The sequence below is a fragment of the Sphaerodactylus townsendi genome, linkage group LG06 (assembly GCF_021028975.2).
Source record: "Sphaerodactylus townsendi isolate TG3544 linkage group LG06, MPM_Stown_v2.3, whole genome shotgun sequence".
NCBI classification, from domain to species: Eukaryota; Metazoa; Chordata; class Lepidosauria; order Squamata; family Sphaerodactylidae; genus Sphaerodactylus; species Sphaerodactylus townsendi.
This window is the reverse complement of record NC_059430.1, coordinates 46978785-47002212: the sequence shown is the minus strand read 5'-3', so window position 1 is coordinate 47002212 and position 23428 is coordinate 46978785. Positions and strand designations below refer to the sequence as shown.

General features: G+C 40.8%; 1 protein-coding gene across 1 annotated transcript in view; it reads left to right on the top strand.

The window, feature by feature from the left end:
* ELK3 (ETS transcription factor ELK3) overlaps positions 1-23428 on the top strand; it is a 58888-nt gene that overhangs the window by 16751 nt on the left and 18709 nt on the right. Inside the window, exons 2-3 of the mRNA XM_048502343.1 lie at positions 20653-20861; positions 22436-23230. Coding sequence (XP_048358300.1) covers positions 20655-20861; positions 22436-23230 — 1002 coding nt within the window. The 5' untranslated portion in view covers positions 20653-20654. The remainder of the gene's footprint in view (positions 1-20652; positions 20862-22435; positions 23231-23428) is intronic.

Sequence of the window (23428 nt, the reverse complement as noted above, 5' to 3'; positions counted from 1 at the left end):
GCTCTCTCAGCCCCACCTACCTTACAGGGTGTTTGTTGTGGGGGAGGGGAGGGAAAGGAGATTGTAAGCCACTTTGAGTCTCCTTACAGGAGAGAAGGGGGGATATAAATCCAAGCTCCTCTTCTTCTAAAAGTAAACCAATTTATTAAGCGGTTTTAGCATTATGAAAGGGTATGTTTGTATCTCACCCATTATGTCTTCACAGTTTTATTGGGATGTATGTGCTTGGTGCAGGGCTATGAGCTTCTTAACATTAGGCTGCAAGGAACTAAGAAGTCTTAGATGCCCACGTTCAGTAATTTTCAGTCTGTTTCTCTGCTTGACAAGAAGTGGGGGGACTGCACTGAAGCCCCACTCTACTATATATGATATTGGGAAGGCAATAAAGTACATCTTGACTTTGTCCCACAGTGCAGGATAACAGCCAGGAAAGTCTTTTTATAGCCAAAATTCTTGATATGATTTTTGAACCTTGGCCTCAATTCAATGTCATTTTGGAGTGAAAAGAGTTCTTCCTCCACCATTCCTGTCTCCTCACTGTCGATATCTATGAATGGATCAATCACCCAGTCTGATATTTTAAGCAAAAAAAGATCCTGAAATCTGTCAGACATGTCTTTATTCAGTTCATTCAGGTGTGCACAATACACTTGAAGGTCAATACACTGGTATGCTCTTCTCTAATTCAGAGAGACTCGGAAACTGGGAGAATTCATGACAGGCTATGTTACATTTGGATAACTGTAACTTAGACAGAAATGTGGAGAGGACTGCTTTGACTTTGCTAAGGTTAACATCACTTCCTTGCAATTGCAAATTAATTTTGTTGAACACTGTGAAAACAACTGCTAAGTAAGCAATGTCGTCCTCGATTTTTATTAGCTCATCACAGAGAACAGAATTAGAGTCTTGGAAGAATTCAACAGCTGTGTTAAAAAGTGAATAGAAACAACTCAGGCAATTTCCCTTGGACAGCCATCTTTCTTCTGTTGTGCAACAATAGACGTTCAAAATCTTCATCATTCTCAATGCAGAGCTGTCAAAACAGTTGTGAATTGAGAACATATGCCTTGATTTTATTTACCGCTGTGATGCCAGTGCTCATTGATTGGTGAAATTGACCACTTAAGTTTTTTGTGACCAGTGTTGCCTGTGCACAGTGCATCGCAAATACACCCGATACAGTGTTTTTTTCAAGGAAGTGATGAAGCCACAATGGTGACCTACCATTGAAGGTGCTGCACAAGCCAGAATGTTGCTAAGCAGAATGTCTTTCTCTTTGAAAAAATTCTCAAGAACTTGAAACACTGGCGGATTCTGCATGGGCCAAAAACAGCGGTGTGAAAACGGTGTGAGAATGGTTTAAAAGGGTTTAAAACGGTGTAAAAGGGTTTACACCAGGGGTCCCCCCTAAATTACGTCCGAGGGCCAAATGTGGCCCCTGAAGTTGCTATTTATCCGACCCGCCGAGGCACATGGCGGCAATGGCGCCTCCATTCATGGCCAGTGGGGCTCGAGGGAGAGGGAGGAACCGCCCCAACCGACTGTTGATTGCAAAGTTACATGATGGCAATCCCCCAAATCTCCATGAATTTTCTGACCCAGAGTTGGAAACCTTACATGTGGCAATGCCTGCTCCGCCCTTCCCTCTCGGCTACTCTATGTGTTGCTCTCAGTCTTTCTGTTCCGCCTCACTCCCATTGGCATCAGCCAGGGCTGGCGAATCGCTAAGCTGCTAGGGAGGAAAGAACCCAGGAAAGATACCTGATCTTAGGGTTAGATGGAATGCTTCCATTAGGGAAAGTTCTGCTTTTTTTTTACAGGGGGAAAGTATCTCCACAGCCTCCCCAACAATATATTTGGAACTCCACTCTGGACTTGACATTATCTCTTTGGAACGTCACTGTTCTAAAAATAGACCATGACAGAAAGGCTGAAAGGTGAAATCAAACATTTTACAATCATTTGTGCATAGGAATTTGTTCATAGTTTTTTTTAGTCCGGCCCTCCAACAGTCTCAGGGACAGTGAACTGGCCCCCTGTTTAAAAAGTTTGGGGACCCCTGGTTTACACCATTTTCACACTGTTTTCACACCGTTGTTTTTGGCCCATGCAGAATCAGCCACTGACTCCCTTTTTGTATCTGTTTATAGTTCTCTAGCAAATAACAGCTCTTGAACCAAATGTGTCTTCAATGTTTTCAGCCGTTTCATCCACTCTTCTTTGAACAGTTATTACAGAGAGGAATAGCTTTGATCATTGATTCAGGTGACTTCTGCAAAACTGGGCAGCCCCTCTTTCGCTACTGGCAGAATAAGCTCTTCTTGAATTGTATGAAGTTTACCAGATCCAACAGTCAGCAATGAGATATTGTATGATGCACGCAAACCATCACTGGATTGTTGTAAAGTGCTGGCAAACATGTTTCCAATGGTTTTCTGTTTCTGGAAGTTTTCTTGGAGTGACTGAATTTTTTCCCCATCTTTATCAAAGGGCAGTTTCTTCACATGTTCCTGAAACCTGAAAGGTTTCATGGCTTTATTAGTCAAGACTTTTTCACATAGTAGGCAGAATGGTTGCTTTTGGTTATTTGGTGCTGATAAAAATCTATACTTCAGATATTCCACACTATATTCCACACTACTTCTTGGTTTGTTATGCTGCTGCCATATTTTATTGGAACAAAAAAATATAAGTTCCTTGTGAAAGTAATTTGCAAAAGCTACTTTGGGTCCAAGGAAGGAAGGATTCATAGGTTGGCTGGGATTTTGGAAAAGTATCAAATTGACCAGTCATCTCAAATAAACTTCAGTCACTGCTCCCAAACATTCCCTTCATTGTGCTAAAAAACCCATGGTTCTCTAGGGAAGAAAAAAAAAAGCATCTACAAACATCTATGCAATGGAGTGTATCCTACTCTTTTCCTTCTACTCCACTGAGCAAAGTTTGATGCTTTCCTCCAGCCAGCTTAAGTGGCTCTTTCACCAATGAAGTTAGTTAGTTAGATCCTCCCATGCTAAGTAACATATTGGGCAACAAGTGCTCTCCAGCATTTCCAGTCTTGGGCGAGTGTTTCAGCCTCTTCCCGTGCAATTCACCAATAAAGCAGCCACTTAATTTTGGGGAAGATTGGGAACCCCAAGTCAACAACTCCCAGTTTCAAATCCAATTCCTACCTAAATTTAGGCAGATCTCACCTAAATTGAAATGCCAATGTTCTTTTAATTTCAGTTTTAAGAAAACTGCCATTACTACCTTGTGAGGTCGGCTAAGCTGACTGGAAAAGAAAAGGAAGAACACCCAAGTTCAAATTTCTCTTTCTCTTGAGAAAGCAGTAAATACAAGCTCTGAAATGTTTTGAATCTCTTAACTAGATGGAGTTCAAATTTCTATCCTGCCATGTATGTTGCCTTGAGCTCCCTGGAGAAAAAAACTGAAGAAAAAAAGCACAGGTGGATAAAAAGGGAGCTCCTGGGAGGATTTCTCAGACATCCCTTTCCCATTGACTACTCCCTGCCCTTTTCCTTGCTCCCATTCCTTGTAACACTATGTTGACCCACACCTCATTGGGGCAATTGGACTGGAGGGTGTGTGTTTGTTTTCCCCCTTTCTTCCACAGCCTTTACCTTGAGTGTGCAAAAAGACTGGAAATTCCTCTCCCCATTGGGCTCATCTCACTGGCCCCCTGCCAGGGAATCCCCTTTCCTGTGCCCTTGTTTTTCAGGGGGGGAAGTCTCACGGGGGGGGGGGAAGTCTTACAAAATGCAATTCCCCTTTTGCAAATGATTAAAGCACCATTGGCTTCTGTAGCTGTGACTTATTGGCATTTAAAAGCACATCTTGATCAAACACAACTGTGGCTCCATTTCCTTGCCACCCTTAACTTTACCACCAAAATACATTTTTAAAATCAGGTGGCTCATTTAGTTCTTTGATAGCCTGATAATCATAGGCAGGTTCTGCATTTTCCAAAATGCAAGAACTAAACCCTACAATTGTATGTAAAGCAAGGGCTTTGGACACAAAACTAGCAGAAACTGAGCACATGCAGAGTGCCTTTCCATTTCCAGTATTAAGTAACCCCAGCCTGTCAAAGACTGCAGAAGCTGAGAAGTACCACACCCTTCCACTGACACAGAGCACTGCACACTCCCACCTCAATGCAGGCACTGTGCTCTATGCCCCCCTGGGAAGCCCCTGGCTGGCTCTCAGTGTAATGGCCATCTTTCAAGGCCAGGAAACAAGGGGCCAGACCGGGGAGAGGAGCGTAGAGTTTGCAAAGCATGGCTCAGCAAGCGGCAGCAGCAACAGCTGCTCTGCCAAATGCTCAGGAGAAAGGTGGGCTCTGCTATACCTTGGCCACTTGCGGGCACTTGCCTCTCTGCTTCCCTCCAGCCCTGTCCCCATATCGAGTGCACCTGCAGTCCTTCATGTTCTCTACGGGTGTGATGAGCGGTGGCCTCCATCGCTGGCCTCCCCCGCCTTAATGCCTGTTTGTTGCGGCTGAGGTGGGTTGTAGCAAGCAAGACAGACTCCTTACCACTCAATCATGCTGCACAAAGTGGTGCGGTGCTGGAGGACATATGCACAAACCTTTCAACTGCTTGCTAGCTCAGGAATCCCTGTGCCACCCCCACTCATCACCCAAAATTTCTCTCCCCCCCCCCCCATATCTCCAGCTCCTCCAGCAGCAGTACTGCCCACTTTGGGAATTCCATACTTAGATGTTATATTGCTGTTTCATAGATGGTGGAATTACCATCACAATTGTCACAGTCCATTTGCCTCCCATCTGGATTGGGCTGCCCCTCTATTAAAACTAATTGGAATATGTTGTAAAAAATCAGGACACCAGAGCTGGAAAGATGCTGCCAAAAATATGTGCTGAACTGAGATTAATATAATTTGACACTCAGCAAGCCAGGTTTGTTTACAGTTGATTTGTTATTCAATACCCAAACCACTCCTGTAATACTTCCCCCAATATCTGTACCAAAATTATCCACACAACATTAAAAAAACTCAGAGCTACATCATTGTGGGACTCCCTTTTTTACTCTGTAACACAAGAATAACACATAAAAAGACCCAAGGCATAACATCAGTAATTTGTTTCTTAAAAAAAAACATTTAAGAAGAGAATACCAGATATAACCTACTGATGTTTGTTGTAAAATTAAAATAGGAAGTTTTCAACATGACACCATACTATTATGTTGTACAAAAAATCTCTTTTGGAACCAATCTACTTCTAAAATATACATAATCTTGGACCACAAAATTCATTCATGGGGACGTACAGTATTTAAGCTGTACCTCTGCAGCAAAAAAAAAAGAGAAGAGTTGATTACGAGAAAGTTCTGATTACTAGGAAATTGGGAGTAGTTGTTCTCCCTGTAATTGAAACTCAGAACATGAAGCTTATCTCATAACTTGGCCAACATCCTAGCATTGCACTTACCAAAGCTGCTTCCATGCAAACAAAGTTCTCAGCCGTAACTTCTAAACTGGAGGGGGTTTTTTTTTTGCTTCCATCTGATATTGTGCTGTTATTCCCTGTTTCCAGTTTTGCCCATCCCCACTTATACTTTACTCCAGACCTGTTTTACTCTGACCTTTTTGGAAGTTGTGTAGTCTGATTACATATACACCTTGAAGAAATGGTGTTCATTTTCCTGCCTTTCAGGGTACTGCCCACTTTGATGCCCTTTTCATGCTGCCATCTCCTCGCAGATTATGCTTTCCCATCCTTTTTTTATCCTGTTACACACCTGGATGGCTTTAAAATAATCATTTATTGCTGCAGTATCATAACACTTTATTTTCACTTTATTTTCACATCTGTTGCTAATTTTAATATAACTGTTACAGCCCATGCGTGAAGAAAAGAAAAAAAGGACTAGCAATTGACCATGGCAGCCATCATGACCATGCCTGTGGTAGCCAATGAAGAAGAGAAAATTCAAGGGGAGAAGCTAGCAAAGTGCGTAGAAAACTCCCATGTGTCTAAGCTTTGTTGCCAATGTTTATGGCCTCCACATGCAATGAAAGCAACGTATGCTATCCTTGCTGTGTGGAAACAGCCCCTCCGGTACAGTTGAGATAGAATTTGTGGCTGAGGGAGTTTTATTTATATTTCTACAAGGTATTTATTTGCTTCCTTTTCCAAAAAAGATTGCAAAAAAGATTGCAAAAAAAATCAAAAGCAATCATTTATAAAATCAGTATGATCAGTTTTAAAGAGACGTGTTAAAAATGATTACAAAATTATAAAAAATAATTAATACCTAGGCAAATGTGAAGGTTTTTAACCGGGTACCTGAAACTTAAAAATAGGAGCCAGAGGAATCCTTGTAGGGAGCCCAAGAGATCACTGAAGAAAATGCTCTCATCTCTAGATGCTGCTCATTGGAAATTGCCCTTCATAAGCTTAAAAAAGTCCCTTACTGGGAGAGAGGAAGCTTGCATATGTGAAGCCACTCCTGTTTTCATATTTCAAATTGGAAGGAAGGAGAGGTCTGAAACAACCTATACTATGTAGCATGGATAGACTCGTCAAAACCTGTCCATTATTTAGTCTGTGTCAGTAATTTTTCTTGTTCCCAGATGAGCGAAGAGGAGTTCAAGGGAGAAACGGCTGGTTTTCTAGACCTAGGTAAAATGCAGATATGTCAGTAAGGATCGTAATAAATAGAACTTAGCGAACAAGTAAGAAGTCATATCCTGGTCATGTCTATACTTTCCTCATATGAAAGAAAGGGATCCATCTGAAGTTTTATGTAAGTCAGCAATATAATTGTCTTTCTGCCACATTGATATAAGAAGTGCACAACCAAGATTCATATGGAACGAATAAAGATACAATACAGGCTGGCTTTGAACCTGGAAGTTGTTCAGTGTGCAACCATCCTCTTTGCCAGTACACTACAGATGCTCGCCACATGAATTGGGCAGGAAATGTGAAGAGCCTGTATGAATTTTATTTCTATCCCTTGATAGATTTTTTGGAACTAATATAGATTTATGGGCTTTTATGAGTAGCTGTCCTTTGAAACATCTGAACAGGTTGTATTTTCAAAGCCTCAGTGAATAGAAATTAACTATACTTCCTTCCTGTGGAAGATAGTTACCCCTCTTCAGCAATAACAGTCTGTGTGCAAAAGCAGGGCCTTGCTGAATGTGACATGAGTAAATAAAACTATGTATGCAGAGTAGAAACAAATCTGATACTTCTGAGTGGCATGTAGGGTTTTGTTGTTACTGTTTGTTTGGTGTACATGTGTGCCCTCAAACTGATCACTATTTATTTACTTCATTAATACCATGCCTTTCTCTCCAGTGGGGACCTAAAGCGGCTTACTTTGCTCTACTGCCCTCCATTTTATCCTCGCAAGGTAGGTAAGGCTGAAAGTGTATGAAAGAGAGTGGGAATTCAGCCTTAGGATCCCCAGATCCTAACCTAGTATAGCCAGCTTTAATTTTACCAAATAACTGATGGGCTGGTGAGGGACTAACAGGCACTCACATGCACGCACGCACACACATTCTCTTCGATAGTATTATCAATGCTGATAGACCTGACTCCAGACAGGCTAGTGTGCATCCTACATCAAACATTCATACATAGCAGTGTGTTTGTGTGTCCCTTGTTCCCATCAGAAGCTGTATGTTTTATCTTTAAAAGCTGTCTTTGACATTTTGGAGAAACACATTAGGTTTATTAAAGTGCAGTGGTTCCCAACCTTTTTTCACTCGCATAAAAACCAATTTTCCCCATATTATCAGAATGTTTGTAATTAATACAGTTGCTGTTATTTCAAACTTATACATTGTAATGGTAATTTATAGAGGACTCACTTGCTTAGTTATTTTTTAGAGGGCTCGTTAGTTTTGAATGTTAAAGATGTTATGATTTTTTAAAGTTTCTGTATCCTACTGTAGTCTACCATTGACCTATGCTTTGAACCTTCCTCTATGGAGGGTCTAGCTGCTGAGGTGGTGCCCCCCCCCCTTTTCTCTGCTCTGTTTTTACATCAGGGTACCCTATATCATTGGGATCCGCCGTCTTCCCCTTTTTCTGTTCTGAGGAGAGGGTTTGATATTAGGTTTATTGGGCGCCTTCTACTTTTACTATATTACCACTGTTTTAAATGGGATTTTATCACTTATTTTAGTAATTTAAATTGTTGGAGCTTATGTAAATTGTTTTTATTGTTTGCTCCTCATTAATAGTGTATTGGATTTTATGTTGTAAACTGCCCAGAGTCCCTTGGGGATAGGGCAGTATAAAAAACTAAGAAATAAATAAATAAAATAAATAAATATGTTTCTGGGGTCCAATAAAATTTATTATTAATAAAAAAAGAAAAACAGAAATTAAAAAAAAACACTTCCAAGGAGGTTTGAGACTCCAGGTTAATATTTTGTAATAGTTCTTTCTTAGGACAGAGGCTCATTCCACACATGCAGAATAATGCACTTTCAAACTGCTTTCAGTGCTCTTTGAAGCTGTGCGGAATGGCAAAATCCACTTGCAAACAGTTGTGAAAGTGGTTTGAAAACGCATTATTTTGTGTGTGCGGAAGGGGCCAGAATGTGGGGTATATTCCACAAATGTTACTTAGTGACTTTGTTCCCAGATGGTTTCTCCTTATGCATATATAAGTCAGGCTATTATTATTAAATGTATAGTGTTGCCTGCTGGGAAAGGACTCAACACTACAATTTCAGTTAAACTCTATCAAAGAGTACTTAGCCAAGGGAGAATGTCTTCTACATCAGAGCCTCGAGGTACTAGTACAGTACTGTTCTCATTACTATCCAAACCGTACCGTATTTCATTCTCAAAGCATTAAATATAATCTTAAAATAAATTTGTTCTCTGTTTGCAATGACTTCCTGTCATTTACACTGCCATTAATTGTTGCTATTCAAGAGAATAAATGGCCACTATTGAAATCACAAATACTAAAACAAGTGGCAAACCCTTCAACCTCTCAGAATATTCAGTAACTGACTTTAAACAGACTAACACAAATTACTACGGCTAGTTCTCTGGTACGTAATTTAACAGCTTTTCAGCTTGTATAGTTTCGCAAGTCAAGAGGGAGCATAGTCAAAGAAATGCAAATATGAGTACCTGAGCCCTAACTCTTTTTAAAACAGTTTTTAAAAGGAGAGAGAGAAGAAAGAGAGAAATATGGAGACAGATGGAGAGGAAGCAGAGAGAAAGAGAGAAACAGGGAGTAAGTGAAAGAGATTTTACCAGCACCCACCCCCACACTGACAGCCAGTGGTGGAATTCAAATAATTTAACAACCGGTTCCGATGGTGGGATTCAAATAATTTAGCAACCGGTTGTTTACAAGTGCTGTTTTTAACAACCAGTTCTACCGAAGTGGTGCGAACCTGCTGAATCCCACCACTGCTGACAGCCTCCCCACGTAGCATTGGAGTAAGGTAGTTCCCGCAGGCTGAGCTGGGAGCCCTGATTACTCCCAACCCTGCGGGAGGCTGGGAGGCAATTGATGGGTAAGTACACCTGGCCTGCTATGGAGGCTGGTTACTGTCATCAGGCCTCTCTGCTCAGCGGCAGACCAAGCTTTCCTGTAGGTTCTTTTGGCATGCTTTTCAAGCTGTGCCAAAGGAGCATGCACGCAGCCTAAAGACAGAGCCCCACCTTCACTGCTACCCAGGGGCAACCATCACCCCCCTACCTGACAGCCTCTTATGCCTCTGAAAGTTCTCTGTCCCACAATCCCCCCAAAAGAAATCTGCAAAGTCACTCTACCTCACACAGGGTTTTTGTTACGTGCCTCCACAGTGTTCTGCCCCAGCTTGCCAGTCTTGCAGACTCCTTCAACACACCACTGAAGCCACACCTCTCTTTCTGCCACTTCCTCTTGTGGGTGGCATCTGATTGATCCCTTGCTCTCCTGTGCTGGTCAAAAAGGCTGTGCATTGGGGGCTGGGAATTTCCTGGTACAATTTAGCTAATCTTGTCAGGGGTGTCGCCTTTTATAGGGCACACTCGCACACCTTTTTCCTCCATTATATAATTCTTTTAATGTACCTCAAACATTCTGATTTGCACCCTAGGGGTATGTCTATGCCAGGTTAAGAACCACAGTTCTAGTGGCAAGGTGCCCTTTTGCGCACACACCATTTCTGCAGTTGTCCACACAATTGTCCACACGAAGCTTGTGCACGCTCCCCTTCTAATAATTTTGTTTCCTGACTGCCAGTTTCTTCTCAACACATGTTCTGTAGTGATGCTTCTTAGTATTGCTGATTCATTGATACCAAAAATTGGGGGAGGGATGCCAGAAAGAATAAATTTTAAGAGGAGAGGGGTGAAACTGTGAGTTGAGGGACCAAAAAAAAAAAAGGCAGACCAAGCACTGAAATTGAGGTTTGGTGATTGCACTGGGGGCAAGGAAAATGACCTGTGGCTTTGGTGGGAAAAATAGCATGTTTCAGTATGGTTGCACTGTGGAATTCCGCTGGCGCAGAAACATTTTAGTGGGAAGAAACACTGTAAAAGCATTTTCAGGTACAAAGGAGGAAAAAGTGTTTTGGAAACTTTTCAAAACTAAAGAAAGGAAAACAATCTGAAACTCTATGGAGGAAATGTCTTATTTCTAGCCTGAAAACATCATAAATGGCATATGTGGAAAAGGGTTATAAGCATTTCTGTATTTAAATCTCTGGGTGAACCCTCTCTGAGGATATATCCTGGCATTTTGGAAGTGTAATTCCTCCTCTTCCTGCAGTAGTTTTTCTGCACCCATACTGCTGGCCTCCTCATGAAAGTCACTACAGTTTCTGCCACCCAGGTACAACTGCAGTACTGTCCCCTGTGTTTTATTGATGATCACCCCATTCAAGAGGCCAGATGACCTGCTGTGGCACTGCACTCGAGCTGCCCTGCCACTCCCAAAGAGGCTTCTTGGCAGTGTGAGGAAGCTTCAGAAGTGTAAAAGCCTCCTCACCCCCGAGAAACCCCCATGGGGCTCAATAAACTTTTGCCACCCAAAAGGGCGTTGTAAGTCTCAAGTCTCAGCTGCTGGCATAATGCGGCGAATGGTTGTGAGGGAACCACTAGGATGCTGGCGCTCCATCTGGTGCTATGTCCCAGTGCTGGGGTACCCCCTGTGGTGGCTGCATGCCAACACGAGGGCACATCTGCCGGAGCAGCCACATACCACTTCTATGGGTGGATCCAGACCCTCCCCTTTAAATGGGGTTGTGTGGCTACTGCCTTCCTTAGATCTTTTAGTGTGTATTTTGTTATCAGGATGCCATCTTTTCCACTGTTTTATTGTATTATGGTTTTAATCAGATATATGTTGTATTTTATATTTAGATCTTATTGACACATTATTTACATATTGCTATATGACCCCTGTAAACCACCCTGAGACCTGCCTTGGCAGGGGAGGGTGGTATAGCGTTCCATAAATAATAATATGACGCATGTCATTCCTGATGGGCTCTCTATCTGCAGGATTTCAGTGCAGCTTGAAATCTTACTATCCTACTAAAAAATCTATTAGTACATAAAATGGTTCCATCTAAACTATTTTAGAAAAAATCTTTTTGTTGCTACTTTGCTGAAGCCATTTTAGAAAGTGTTAGTTGTAAAAACTTTCAAATGTTTCCACTGGGTGGTGCTGAAGGAATTCCTACTTTTTAACTCAGATATGCCTTTCCCAGAAATACATCTCTAAAATATAATAGGAGGAAGTCCTGATTTAGATTTTACAGTGTCAACATATGGGGTGGGAAGCTTAAGGATGATCTGGCTGGAAATGATGCATTTGCTGGGTATGGAAAACATCACTGATTTTTATGTAAGGCAAAAAAAAAATCAAAAATTAATATTAAATCCTTAGTTGGGGATAATCAATCATCAAAGAAAGTTTTGCATCAATACTGGCTAGGTATATTTGCACACTTTCTAATGGTTACATAAATTAACATTCACATATCTGTTCCTGAATATTTGACTGTGTTTCTAAGCAAACATGTTGATACGTTTTGTCATCTTTTATTTGGCAGAAATGCTGAGTTGTTACCAACCACATCCTACTTATCATCCTTGAAAAATGTAGTTTGGGGTGGGCTCATACAGTTTCTTTAATTCCTTTAAAATATTCTGTGCAGATGTTGAGGTACCATCTGCCACTCAGTCTTACATTTATAGACCAACACTGAAGGAAACATATTTACAGGCTGTCAAATAGAGCTGAAGTTTCATAAATTAGAGATCAAAATGTGAAAAATTGGAAAAATAGCATGAGGGTGAAATATGGAAACAATGTACTTATTTCCTCATGCAAGTACACTGTGGCTTTGCTGTTAAAATGGTCAAAGCAGAACATCTAAGTATAAATTTACAATAATTATTCTTTACAGCAAATGATAGCTTGATATAAAGTCAATATACAAAGTGGTTTAGTTGGTTCTTCTTGGCAATGTCCCTTTACAGAATCACCCATTTGTTCCAGATCATTTTATATCAAGTATGTAGTAATGTGGCAGGGCATGTACTAGGAACTGTACTCAAATAAATGGAAGCTAGTTCTGTAGACCCCCCTCTCCAGGCAATTAGTGTAGACCAGGGGTAGGGAACCTGCGGCTCTCCAGATGTTCAGGAACTACAATTCCCATCAGCCCCTACCAGCATGGCCAATTGGCCATGCTGACAGAGGCTGATGGGAATTGTAGTTCCTGAACATCTGGAGAGCCGCAGGTTCCCTACCCCTGACTTAACCAGTCTGTGGAGAAGAGGGTCTTCTGCATTTGTTGGTCACCACACCCTTCAGAATCCCTCCCCCTCCAGGAGTGCTTCTGATTGGATGCTGGCTGTGGAGTGCCTATTGATCTCAGTTTGGTGACTATTAGGACACTTTTTTCTTTCAGTGGTGCTTGACTCTTTTGAGGCTGAACAAGGATTGGGGGAGGGAGGAAAGACTTCTCATTGGCCAGGTAATGGGTTAGCACTTGACATATCTATTGGGAGTAATTTTTTCAGTATGCTGGACCGCTTGTCCTGTAGTAATTTAATGCAATGTCTGTGTGTCACAGTGAAGGCATGACTTCATGCATTCCCCATTGGCTTCTGTGACATGTGAACACAATAATGGCATGTTTCCTTAGGGGGAAGCCAGGGTTTTTCTGCTGCAAAGAGGACACCAAATAACAGACAGCTCAGCTCATGCAAGTTGTAGGGTCTTTCCTGACAAGATGGCTCCTCACTTTTTGTAGTGTGTACATGTATCTTTAAATGCCCATTGAACCTGCCAAATTGCGGGTTTGTTTTAGTACTTTTGCCTGGGAGTGGTGAAGACAGTTTACAGCCATTTCATAAGTTCATCAGTCTCCCAAATCATCCCCATATGAACTCCTAATTTCTTGTGTATTTTCAGCACCCTTTTTAATGTCTTCTAGGCTTAGACCTATGGTTATGGTTTGATAGTTAAAATAAGTAGTGATATCCTTAAAATAAGCTGATAGGAATTGCATTTATTTTCATGCAGGTTAATTGGCTACAAGTAAGCTGCCAGAATATTGGTCTGAGGAACAGTGCTTGGAGTAATGTACAGAAAACTATATGTGTGAATTTTGTTTGTATTATGTGCCTAGGGCAGGGGTCTGCAACCTGTGGCTCTCCAGCTGATGGGATTTGTAGTCCATGAACATCTGGAGAACCGCAGGTTGCAGATCCCTGGCCTAGGGAATTGGATGCTTTACTGGGCACTAATTTCCTTTGGTCATTTCATGATGGGAAAATTTGCTTTTGTACATTGCACTGTAGTTATTTTTCCTGGGCATAAGATAGAATTCAATCAGTAGTATTTTGTACGTTTAAAAATAGTGTAATTTAGTAGAAACCATTGAGACGTTTTAACAAGTCAAGTTGGCATTTCAGGAGTTAACAGAAACCCATGCCACTTAGCAAAATAAAACCAGAGCTGAGATTACAAACAAGGACAGATGTAGCAGGCCAGGTTTCCTCTGGTTCGTTTTCCCATTTCCTGCCTGTAGCCTGCAGCAATAGAGGAAGCTAAGTGCTAACGAGGAGAAGAAGAAGCTAACAATGCCCTACGTCATTCAGCAGAGAGCTGCTAGACAGTGGAGATCCAGAGTTGATAAATAGATGTCCGTCTGTGCACTAATATCTGTATGTTCTTTAGGACAACAAAGAGAGAGAGAAATGTCTGAACAGCAAAATTATGTCTGCAAAAAGATTGTTTTATTTAGAGAGATTATTGCACTTTGGAAGGCTTTTCAAATAGCTTGATGACAAATACCTTTACTCCATGTTATTTTAGTGAACGTTTCCCATGATTAGATAGATCTTCAGTTATATTTGCATTTTTGACCATCCTAAGGCATTCAGTTTAAATTGTTGAATAGGCCCCTCTACCCTTATAAAGTTTCTTTCAGATGAGGCATTCCCCTTATTATGAGGTAATAGTAAATCACCTCATGTTACTTGGGAGACATGAAGTCAAGATGTTGGTAGGGGAGATGAAGAAAGTGGTTTGTTTTTGTATCTGAAATAAAACATTTAAGCTTTCAGAAAATTTAAAGGTTTAGAAGTATAATTTACAAAAATTATGTAAAAATAATTAAGCATCTCTTAGAAATCAACTAAAAGTAATTCTTATTTTTGTCTTGCATAGTCTTTTAAGGTCAGTTTGATCAGATTCCCACATCTGTTTCTTCTTTCCTTTAGAGTTAGATGGTGCAGTAAATGTGCTTGACAAGTGATTGGAGATGGTGATGATGAGTTTGGTAGGTGTTACTAAAGTGATGTGTAATACAGGTGAATGCACACATGGTGTTCTTCAGGCTGGAATGATGGCTTCATGATAGACAGAGATAGGGTAATAGCATTTCCCTGAAAAGATCAGGTTTACCACTGTTTTTAGATTGGCCTTAGCTTTGTGTTTCTACAGAGGTCTGTTGACCCAAAGAACAAGATGATGTGAAACTGATTTTTTAATGGGTTGAATGTGTTCCAGAAGCCAGTTTGATTTGTTTTTAACCGTTCGGAAGAATGCCTATATATATGCCTTGGGGTGGGTGGGTGTTCCTTCCTCTGGAGTGGAAGTGGAGTGCCTAACTTGGAGATGCGAGTCTTGAGACCTCCATTCTTCCATAGTTCATGTGGCCCAGTCACTCACGCCGCCTAGCTGTAGGGTTGCTGTGAGTTTAAAATCCGGAGATGTAACTTGTTCAGTATCCTGAACTCCTTGTATGGTAGGGAGAATGATGTTACAAATAAACAGTTCTTTGTACTAAGGAATGGTGCTGTTGCATAGTATGGAAACTTAAATTTAAAACCTTATTTCATTTGCATTGCTTGCTAAAATATGTGATTATTTAAGGTGGGCTTTGAAGAATATGTGAACATAATGGCTTGTATGTGATTTTTGCTTTGAAAATCTATTAACAAAATGTCAAGTACACAGCTCTATATAGTAATCTTTATATTATATTGTACCAAAAATAAATTTTTGGAACCTCTCAAAATATGCATAAAATATTATGTAATGAAGTATGTGTTCTGCTTTTACTAGTGCCAAAATATACATAGAGTTGAGCTTAACTATATATTTTACATGAATTTATTCAGGCTTCCTCATAAGTCTGGAATGGTTGCCCATGAAGTTGTGCCCAGCCACATAGTATACTGTTAATGTAGTGCACAGGTGTTCATAAGACACTCACTGTTTTTAAGGTTAGAATACTTAAATGGGATTTTCTCAATTTTAAAAGAAAGACATTTTCCATAATGAATTCAAGCATGGAGTCAGGCTATGATAGTGCTGTGTTAGATTGATGCTTTAAGGCAGTGGCGAGCCAGAAGGAGTCAGTTCAGAATCTGCCTTTCCTGTTTAACATTGGTAATAGCTGATTTGAGGTTGATTGTATTTTTGTATAGCTAGGATAGAGCAGGAAAACTATAGTAAGGTCAGGCAGAGGTGGAGCTACCAGGGGGCCATGGCATGCATGTTGTACCGGGCACATGCCTGGAGGTGGCGGAAAATCACCCCCGCAGCACCCCATTCCCCCCCCCCTGCTCCCACACTTACCTTATTGAATCTAGTGCAGGCTGGAGAAGTGGCCTGTAAATGGCCTGGCGGAAACTATATTTCCCAGGAGACCTTGCGAGCCCCAAGGTCTCATGGGAAGTGTAGTCCCCACCAGGCCGTTTTCAGCCTGAAGGGAACAGGCTGCTTTTCCAGCCTGAAGTAAGGTAAGTGCGGGGGGGGGGCAGGGCACCATGGGGGGGCGGCGGGGGCAAGTGGAAAACACAGAGTGCGCACTGGTTGCACTCTGGCCCAGCTATGCCTCTGAGGTCAGGACATGTTCTGGTGCAGTATTCTCAGGTGACCTCTACTGCACTAGAGGTAAAACGGGAATAGTGGTAACCCATGACACTGGATAGCTGTTGGAACAAATAAGGAAAAGATTATCTAGCACTTTAAAGATACTTCACAACTGATTGATAATGGTGGGCAAAGATATACAGTGATATACAAAGATGTACAGTGATATACAGTGTCATGTCTTCTATAAGACAATTTTTGTGTCTATAAATTAGATGTACGAAACTCTTCAGAAAATATATGTTTTAGTAATCTTTCCTTTACAATCTGCCTTGCATGCCTTTAATTATGTCATGCTATAGAACAAGATTTTGTGGTAAGCAAACTTAATGTTTTAAAGAGTTCTACCCTTATAAGTTTGCCAATAGAGGCTCTAGTTGTGACTCAGAGTGCATTACATTCCTCCTAGGATTTTGCAGAAAAGAAGTTAAAAATTCTCTAGTGGGAAGAGTTACTTGTTCACAAATTCAAAAGCCGTGTGCCATCTACTGGTAGTTCCACAAAATGATCCTGTATAATCTTTAAATATATTGAAGCAGAACTAGAAGAACTTGTGCTTAGGCCGATTGAAACCCAGATCATCGAATGTATCTCCCTGGATAGATGATATGATTATGTTAAATGCTCATTTTAAGTGTTTTTTTCTGGTAGAAAGGCAGTTTATAAAAAAAAATTGAAATAATAGTACTGTCACTGATCTGTGACTTTCATAAACAGTATTGTTATCTGGTGGTTGTGGATTTTCTGGGTTGTGTGGCTGTGGTCAGGTAGTTTTTGCTCCCAACATAGTTATCAAGTATTGATTTCAGTAGACATTACACATTGAGAAGCTGAAGGCTCACAAATAATTGTAGGGCAAGGGGGCTAGTTTGAAAATACACCCCCTCGCTAAACTCTTCCTTCAGGATACTCTTAAGCTATCAACATCTTGAGCAGGCTCGTTTTCCTTTTTCATGTTTTTCAGTCAGTTTTTTAAATTTAAGTAATTTTTCCTTCTAGATCTTCAAAAGGTACACAGAGAAATTTGTTGAATTTTATCCAGTCAGATTCTGATAGTCATATGATTTCTGGTAGCAGTTTTATATATTAATGTATGTTTTATATGTTGATTTATGTCATTTATAGTCCATGCTTCTCACTGAGATTCAAGGTGTTCTACACAGTATAAGACCATATGGGCAGGGACCTCCAGGGACCTTCAATAGGGCTGGGACTGAAGAACTCTGAAACAGTTGAAACAATGCTAAAATAAACATTTGAATGTGACATTTGAAATGAATGCAGAAATTACATAGTAGGGTCACAGTAACAGCATGAAGAGGGGGGAGGGGACGAATGTGTATCCCTCTTTTCTCAACTGTAAGGAGTTTCAAAGTGGCTTACAAATTCCTTCCCTTCCTTGTGAGGTGGATGAGACTGAGAGAGTTCTGAGAGACCTGTGACTTTTTCAAGGTTTCATGTAAAGGAGTCGGTTCAGTTCTCCAGATTAGAGACTGCCACCCATGTGGAGGAGTGGGGAATTAAACTGGTTCTCCAGATTAGAGTCCACCACTCTTAACCACCACTCCACGCTGGCAACAGAGAGTACAAAATTGGTATAGGCCACAGCCTATACTTTGATCAAAACACATTTCTAGACCATTTCATAACAGCACCGTCATATTATTATTATTTTATTTATTTTTTATTTAAATTCCGTAGACTGCCTCATCCCCGGAAGGCTCTAGGCGGTTCACAACACAACACATAATACCCAACAATCATTAAAAACACAATTACAAACCTTAAAAACAGTAGCAGCATACAAAGTCCTAAAAACAGAATCAACCCAAGTTCCCTGTAAGTGATGCCTGGTCCCAAGGCTGGGAGGGGCAGCAATGCCAGAAGATGGAGTCAGCATAAGACATTGCTAAAGGAGACAACACATGGCAGGGGCTCTCATCAGGGGGCAGCCAATCCGCGGCCAGCCTCTCCAAAAGCCCGGTGGATCAGCTCAGTTTTACAGGCCCTGCGGAACTCACCAAGGTCCAGCAGGGCCCGAATAGCTGGTGGAAGAGCGTTCCACCAGGCCGGGGCCAGCCGCATCATTGAAGGACTAGGGACTTCCAACAGCTCCGCTGAGTCAGAGCGCAATGGCCTATTCGGGACGTATGGGGTAAGACGGTCCCGCAAGTATGAGGGCCCCAAGCCACGAAGGGCCTTAAAGGTCAATACCAGCACCTATATTGCCTGTATAAAAAGCCCTTACATGGTTTGCCTAAAGCCAGGAGAGTGGCTAAACTCATCAGGCAGGCCATTCCATGAGACAGGGGCACAACAGAGGATGCAAGTGTATGGCAATTGTTGGGAGTATTGCATGCTTCCTCAAGCTCCTGATAATAAACTAAGCTACAACATTCTGCACCAGCTGAAGTCTCCACGTTGACATCGAGGGGAGACCTGGGTGGACTGCATCACAGTTGCCTAGTTTCACTGTTACATAGCAGTTATTTAGGCACTTTGTAAAAAGGACCCAAACTGGCAACATATGGTGAAATAAATAGGAATTCAGTGGTATCTTAAAGGCTAACAACCTTTATTCCAGCATGATTTTTTTGTGAATCAGAGCTCTCTGCATCTGAAGACGTGAACTCCAGCTCATGAAAGTTCATTTTGGAATAAAAATTGTTTAAAGTGTCTTTAAGTTCTCTTTGGACACCTGCTTTGTTTTGCTACAACAGACTAACAAGGCTCCAGAACAGTGAGCAAGAAACTAGACACTGCTATATTAAACAGTTATTATGTGTGAAAGGAATTATTGTGCAGCCCTTACTTAGAAACCCTTTGTAATCAATTGAAATAAATTGAAATAAACTGATTGCATCCAATGGCAGAACTAATTTTAAAAGGTTTTCTTTTACTAGATAAGTGGAAGGAAGTAGCAAAACAGCTCCATCTGTTTGCAAAATTTAAGGGAAAAATTGTATCGAAACAGTGCAATATGTATTGTTAGATTCAAGTCCAAAGTACTGGAGCCAAGCTAATCCACTTTATAATGTATTATTCATTGGATGCAACTTTCAAAGTTTTATGAAGACAAAGGATTTTTAAAAGTCATTAGCTTTGCAACTAATCGACTTCTAGGAAGAAATGCCTTAAATGTTAGCACAGAGGGCATTGCTCCAACAACAGTAAAAAACAAATAATGATAAAATGAGAGATAAACTTGCAAAGAGGGAGCAGGAGACGAAGAAAATAGCCACAATCCAATCTGGAGATAAGTATGCAGAAGCTCATTCATTTGAGTACAGCGGTATACAAAGAAGGTGGGAAATTCTGACAGTTTGCAAGCAATCTTTCACTTTTTTCACAAAGTACTTTTTTACATGCAAAGAGAGCATTAAAATACAGCCTGGAATGCAGTCAGGAAGGCTGCATTATGTGGTTTCTCTCCATGGAACCAATTAAAGAAAAATTTACAGAAAAAAATAAATCACCAGAATTGTATCAATACGCTGACCATAGGTAAGACAAAACAATGTTCAAGTTAAGGAGTCTCTGCGCGTACCCTTTATAATGATAAATATACAGACTATAATCAGTCTCCAGCCTTTTTATGTGTGTTTGTGCTGTCAAGTCATGGTGATCTCATAGGGTTTTCCAGAAAAGAGACGTTGGAGGTGGTTTCCCATTGTTCTGTCATATGGTTTTCAAGGCAATAGACACTTGGAGGTGGTTCGAGAATGCCTGCCCTCACATCACAACCCTGGTGTTCCTTGGAGGTTTCCTATCCAAATACTAACCAGGGCCAATTCTTCTTAGTTTCTGAGAACTGATAACAGCAATCTAGTCTGGGGCTATCCAGTTCAAGAGTTTATTGCAGGTAAACTTAAGTTCCTTAGTGAAAAAGAGCAACATTGAGATGGTTTTAAAGCAGCAACAGACACTTGGTAATTTCTTAATTAATAGACATTGTCAGTTTCTCATAATTTTTCATAAAATAATTTTGTATTTTTTCTCCAGAATTGTATAATATTACCTTTTTATAACCAGTAATGATCACCTTTACTAGATGTTTATGTATAGGAAGACTGTATTATAACCATTTATACCTGCTCATTATTTAATATAGTTTCAGGAATGTCCTAATTTTGTTGGAAAGATTCTGCAAGAACATTGTGGTTGAAACTACCTTGTCTCCAGCAAACAGGCTGATCATCTTGTCTCTCTCTTCTCCCCTCCCTGGCCACTTTGTATTGGTTTTCTGTAGGCATGGAGAGTGCAATCACATTGTGGCAGTTCCTGCTGCAGTTGCTTCTCGATCAGAAACATGAGCACCTGATTTGCTGGACGTCCAACGATGGTGAATTCAAGTTACTTAAGGCAGAAGAAGTGGCTAAGCTCTGGGGACTACGAAAAAACAAGACTAACATGAATTATGACAAGCTGAGCAGAGCACTGAGATACTACTATGACAAGGTAAATTTTGTTAAGTCTGGTGATCTGTATTAGGTTTTATCTTGTGAATTATATTTGTATTAGGTTTTATCTTGTTATTTTTATATGTTGTAAACCGCCCAGAGTCCTTTGGGGGGGGGGGGGGGGTATAAGAAATTTAATAAATAAATAAATAAATGTTAAGAAAACAAAATAGTCGTTTGAATGAAGATGTTTGGGCTTCAGTCATAGGGTTCTTTCCTGAGAGAGATGGAAGTGAAATACTGATATTTTATCTAGGACATGAACTGTGCTCCAGTAGTCTTTCCCCAGTCTCGTTGAAACCAACAGATTTAAATGGGGATAATTCACACAGGATTGTATTTGTTTGCAACTGAAATTGGTTTGGTGGCAAATTCCCTCTTGATAGTTCCCAGTACTCCTGCAGCTAGCAGGCTAAGGCCCATCCATGTTGAAATGGAGTGCTGCAGTTGTACTCCCTTCATATGATTCTCCAGTTGTTTTGTTTAATAGTGTATTTTGGGCTGCATGTCCAATTGTTATTGTAACTGATATTTTTATCTGTTTTTATTCTGCTTTGCTCTAAGATCCCAAGAGCCTTTAAGGCTAGTAATTGCAGAGTATATGTTTTTAAAATAAACAAATGAAAGTGAAGGAATTTGGAAGATAGTATCCTAGGAATTTGGAATTTGACTTGACCAATGAAAAAATTAGCACTTAATGTATAATTTATAGTGCAATCCTAAGAAGAATTATAGCCTTTTAAATCCATTGAATTCCATGGGTTTAGAAGGATGTGACTCATCTTGGAACTGTAATGTCAGTTGTGGAATTTCTTGCCACTAAAGTTGGTGATGGTAATTAGATGCTTACAGAAAGATTTAGGAAATTTATAGAGGATAACCGCACCAACCTAGAGCATAAGAACATAAGAAAGAGCCTTGCTGGATCAGACCAGAGTCCATCTAGTCCAGCACTCTGCTACTTGCAGTGGCCCACCAGATACCTTTGGGAGCTCACATGCAGGATGTGAAAGCTATTACCTTCTGCTGCTGCTGCTCCCGAGCACCTGGTCTGCTAAGGCATTTGCAATCTCAGATCAAGGAGGATCAGGATTGGTAGCCATAGATCGACTTCTCCATAAATCTGTCCAAGCTCCTTTTAAAGCTATCCAGGTTAGTGACCATCACCACCTCCTGTGGCAGCATATTCCAAACACCAATCACATACCAACCTACTTGGTATGCTTTTAAAATTTAAGAGTACAAATGTCAATGTTTTATTTTAAAAATTACAAATATACTCGAATGCCCAAAAGTATTTATTGCTAAAGTGAACCTAGAATGTTGCTGGTGTTTATTGCAATAAAACATGTAATTGTGTTCATGAGATTATTTATTAATTTGATAACAGATCAAAACGTGTTATTCATGCATATATTGGGATTGGAATTCAGAAGGGTTTTTCTAAAAAAATAAGGAAAAAAAGAAACAAGGGGAAGAAAATGGCTGAGTTTTCTGTGAGGGGTATTGCATTGCAAATATATGCTTAGTCAGAACTTAAACTTCTTACATCTGTTTTGGTCTTTTCTATAGAACATCATCAAGAAGGTTATTGGCCAGAAGTTTGTATACAAGTTTGTATCATTCCCTGAGATTTTGAAGATGGATTCTCATGCTGTAGAAATCAGCAGAGAGAGCCTTTTGCTGCAGGACAGCGACTGCAAGATACCTCTGGAAAGTAGAGAAAACCACAAGCATAGCTTGTCAGCCCTGAAAAGCACGAGCCGCAATGAATATATCCATTCAGGCCTGTACTCCTCTTTCACCATCAACTCCCTGCAAAACCAGGCAGATTCTCTCAAGCCAATCAAAACAGAAAAACTGGAGGACAAACTGGAAGGGCCCACACCTCTGGAAGAAGTCCGAACTGTTATAAGATTTGTGACAAACAAAACAGACAAGCAAGTGATGAGGCCTATAGTGTCATTGCCATCAACATCTGAAGCAGCCACTGCTTCTGCTTTTCTAGCATCTTCAGTTTCTGCAAAAATATCATCTTTAATGTTGCCCAATGTAGCCAGCATTTCCTCAGCTTCATCCTCTTCCTCCCGATCACCATCTCTGTCACCTCACTCCCCTCTTCCCTTGGAACCCAGAAGCCTCTTTCTGGAGTCCAGTTACCAGGACTCTGACTCTCTTGAGCCACTAAACCTCTCTTCAGGATCCAAGGCAAAATCTCCTTCTCTTCCCCCAAAGGCTAAGAAACCCAAAGGTTTGGAGATCTCAGCACCTCCGATGGTTCTTTCAAGCACTGACCTTGGCTCCATTGCCCTTAATAGCCCTGCACTTCCTTCAGGATCTTTGACTCCAGCTTTCTTTACTGCCCAGGTAAGACATGGACACCCTGAATGATAGTTCAGACTTCTTCACATTCTATATCTCTTAGGCATTGAGAGCTATGAAATAGTTGTATCGGTTGTTGGATACAGTTCATTACTATATGCATGTGTGGGGGAGAATGCCTTGGAAGCATAAAGCCCGCAGTCAGTATACAATGCAGTGTTCTTACATCCAGTGAAGCTTAAT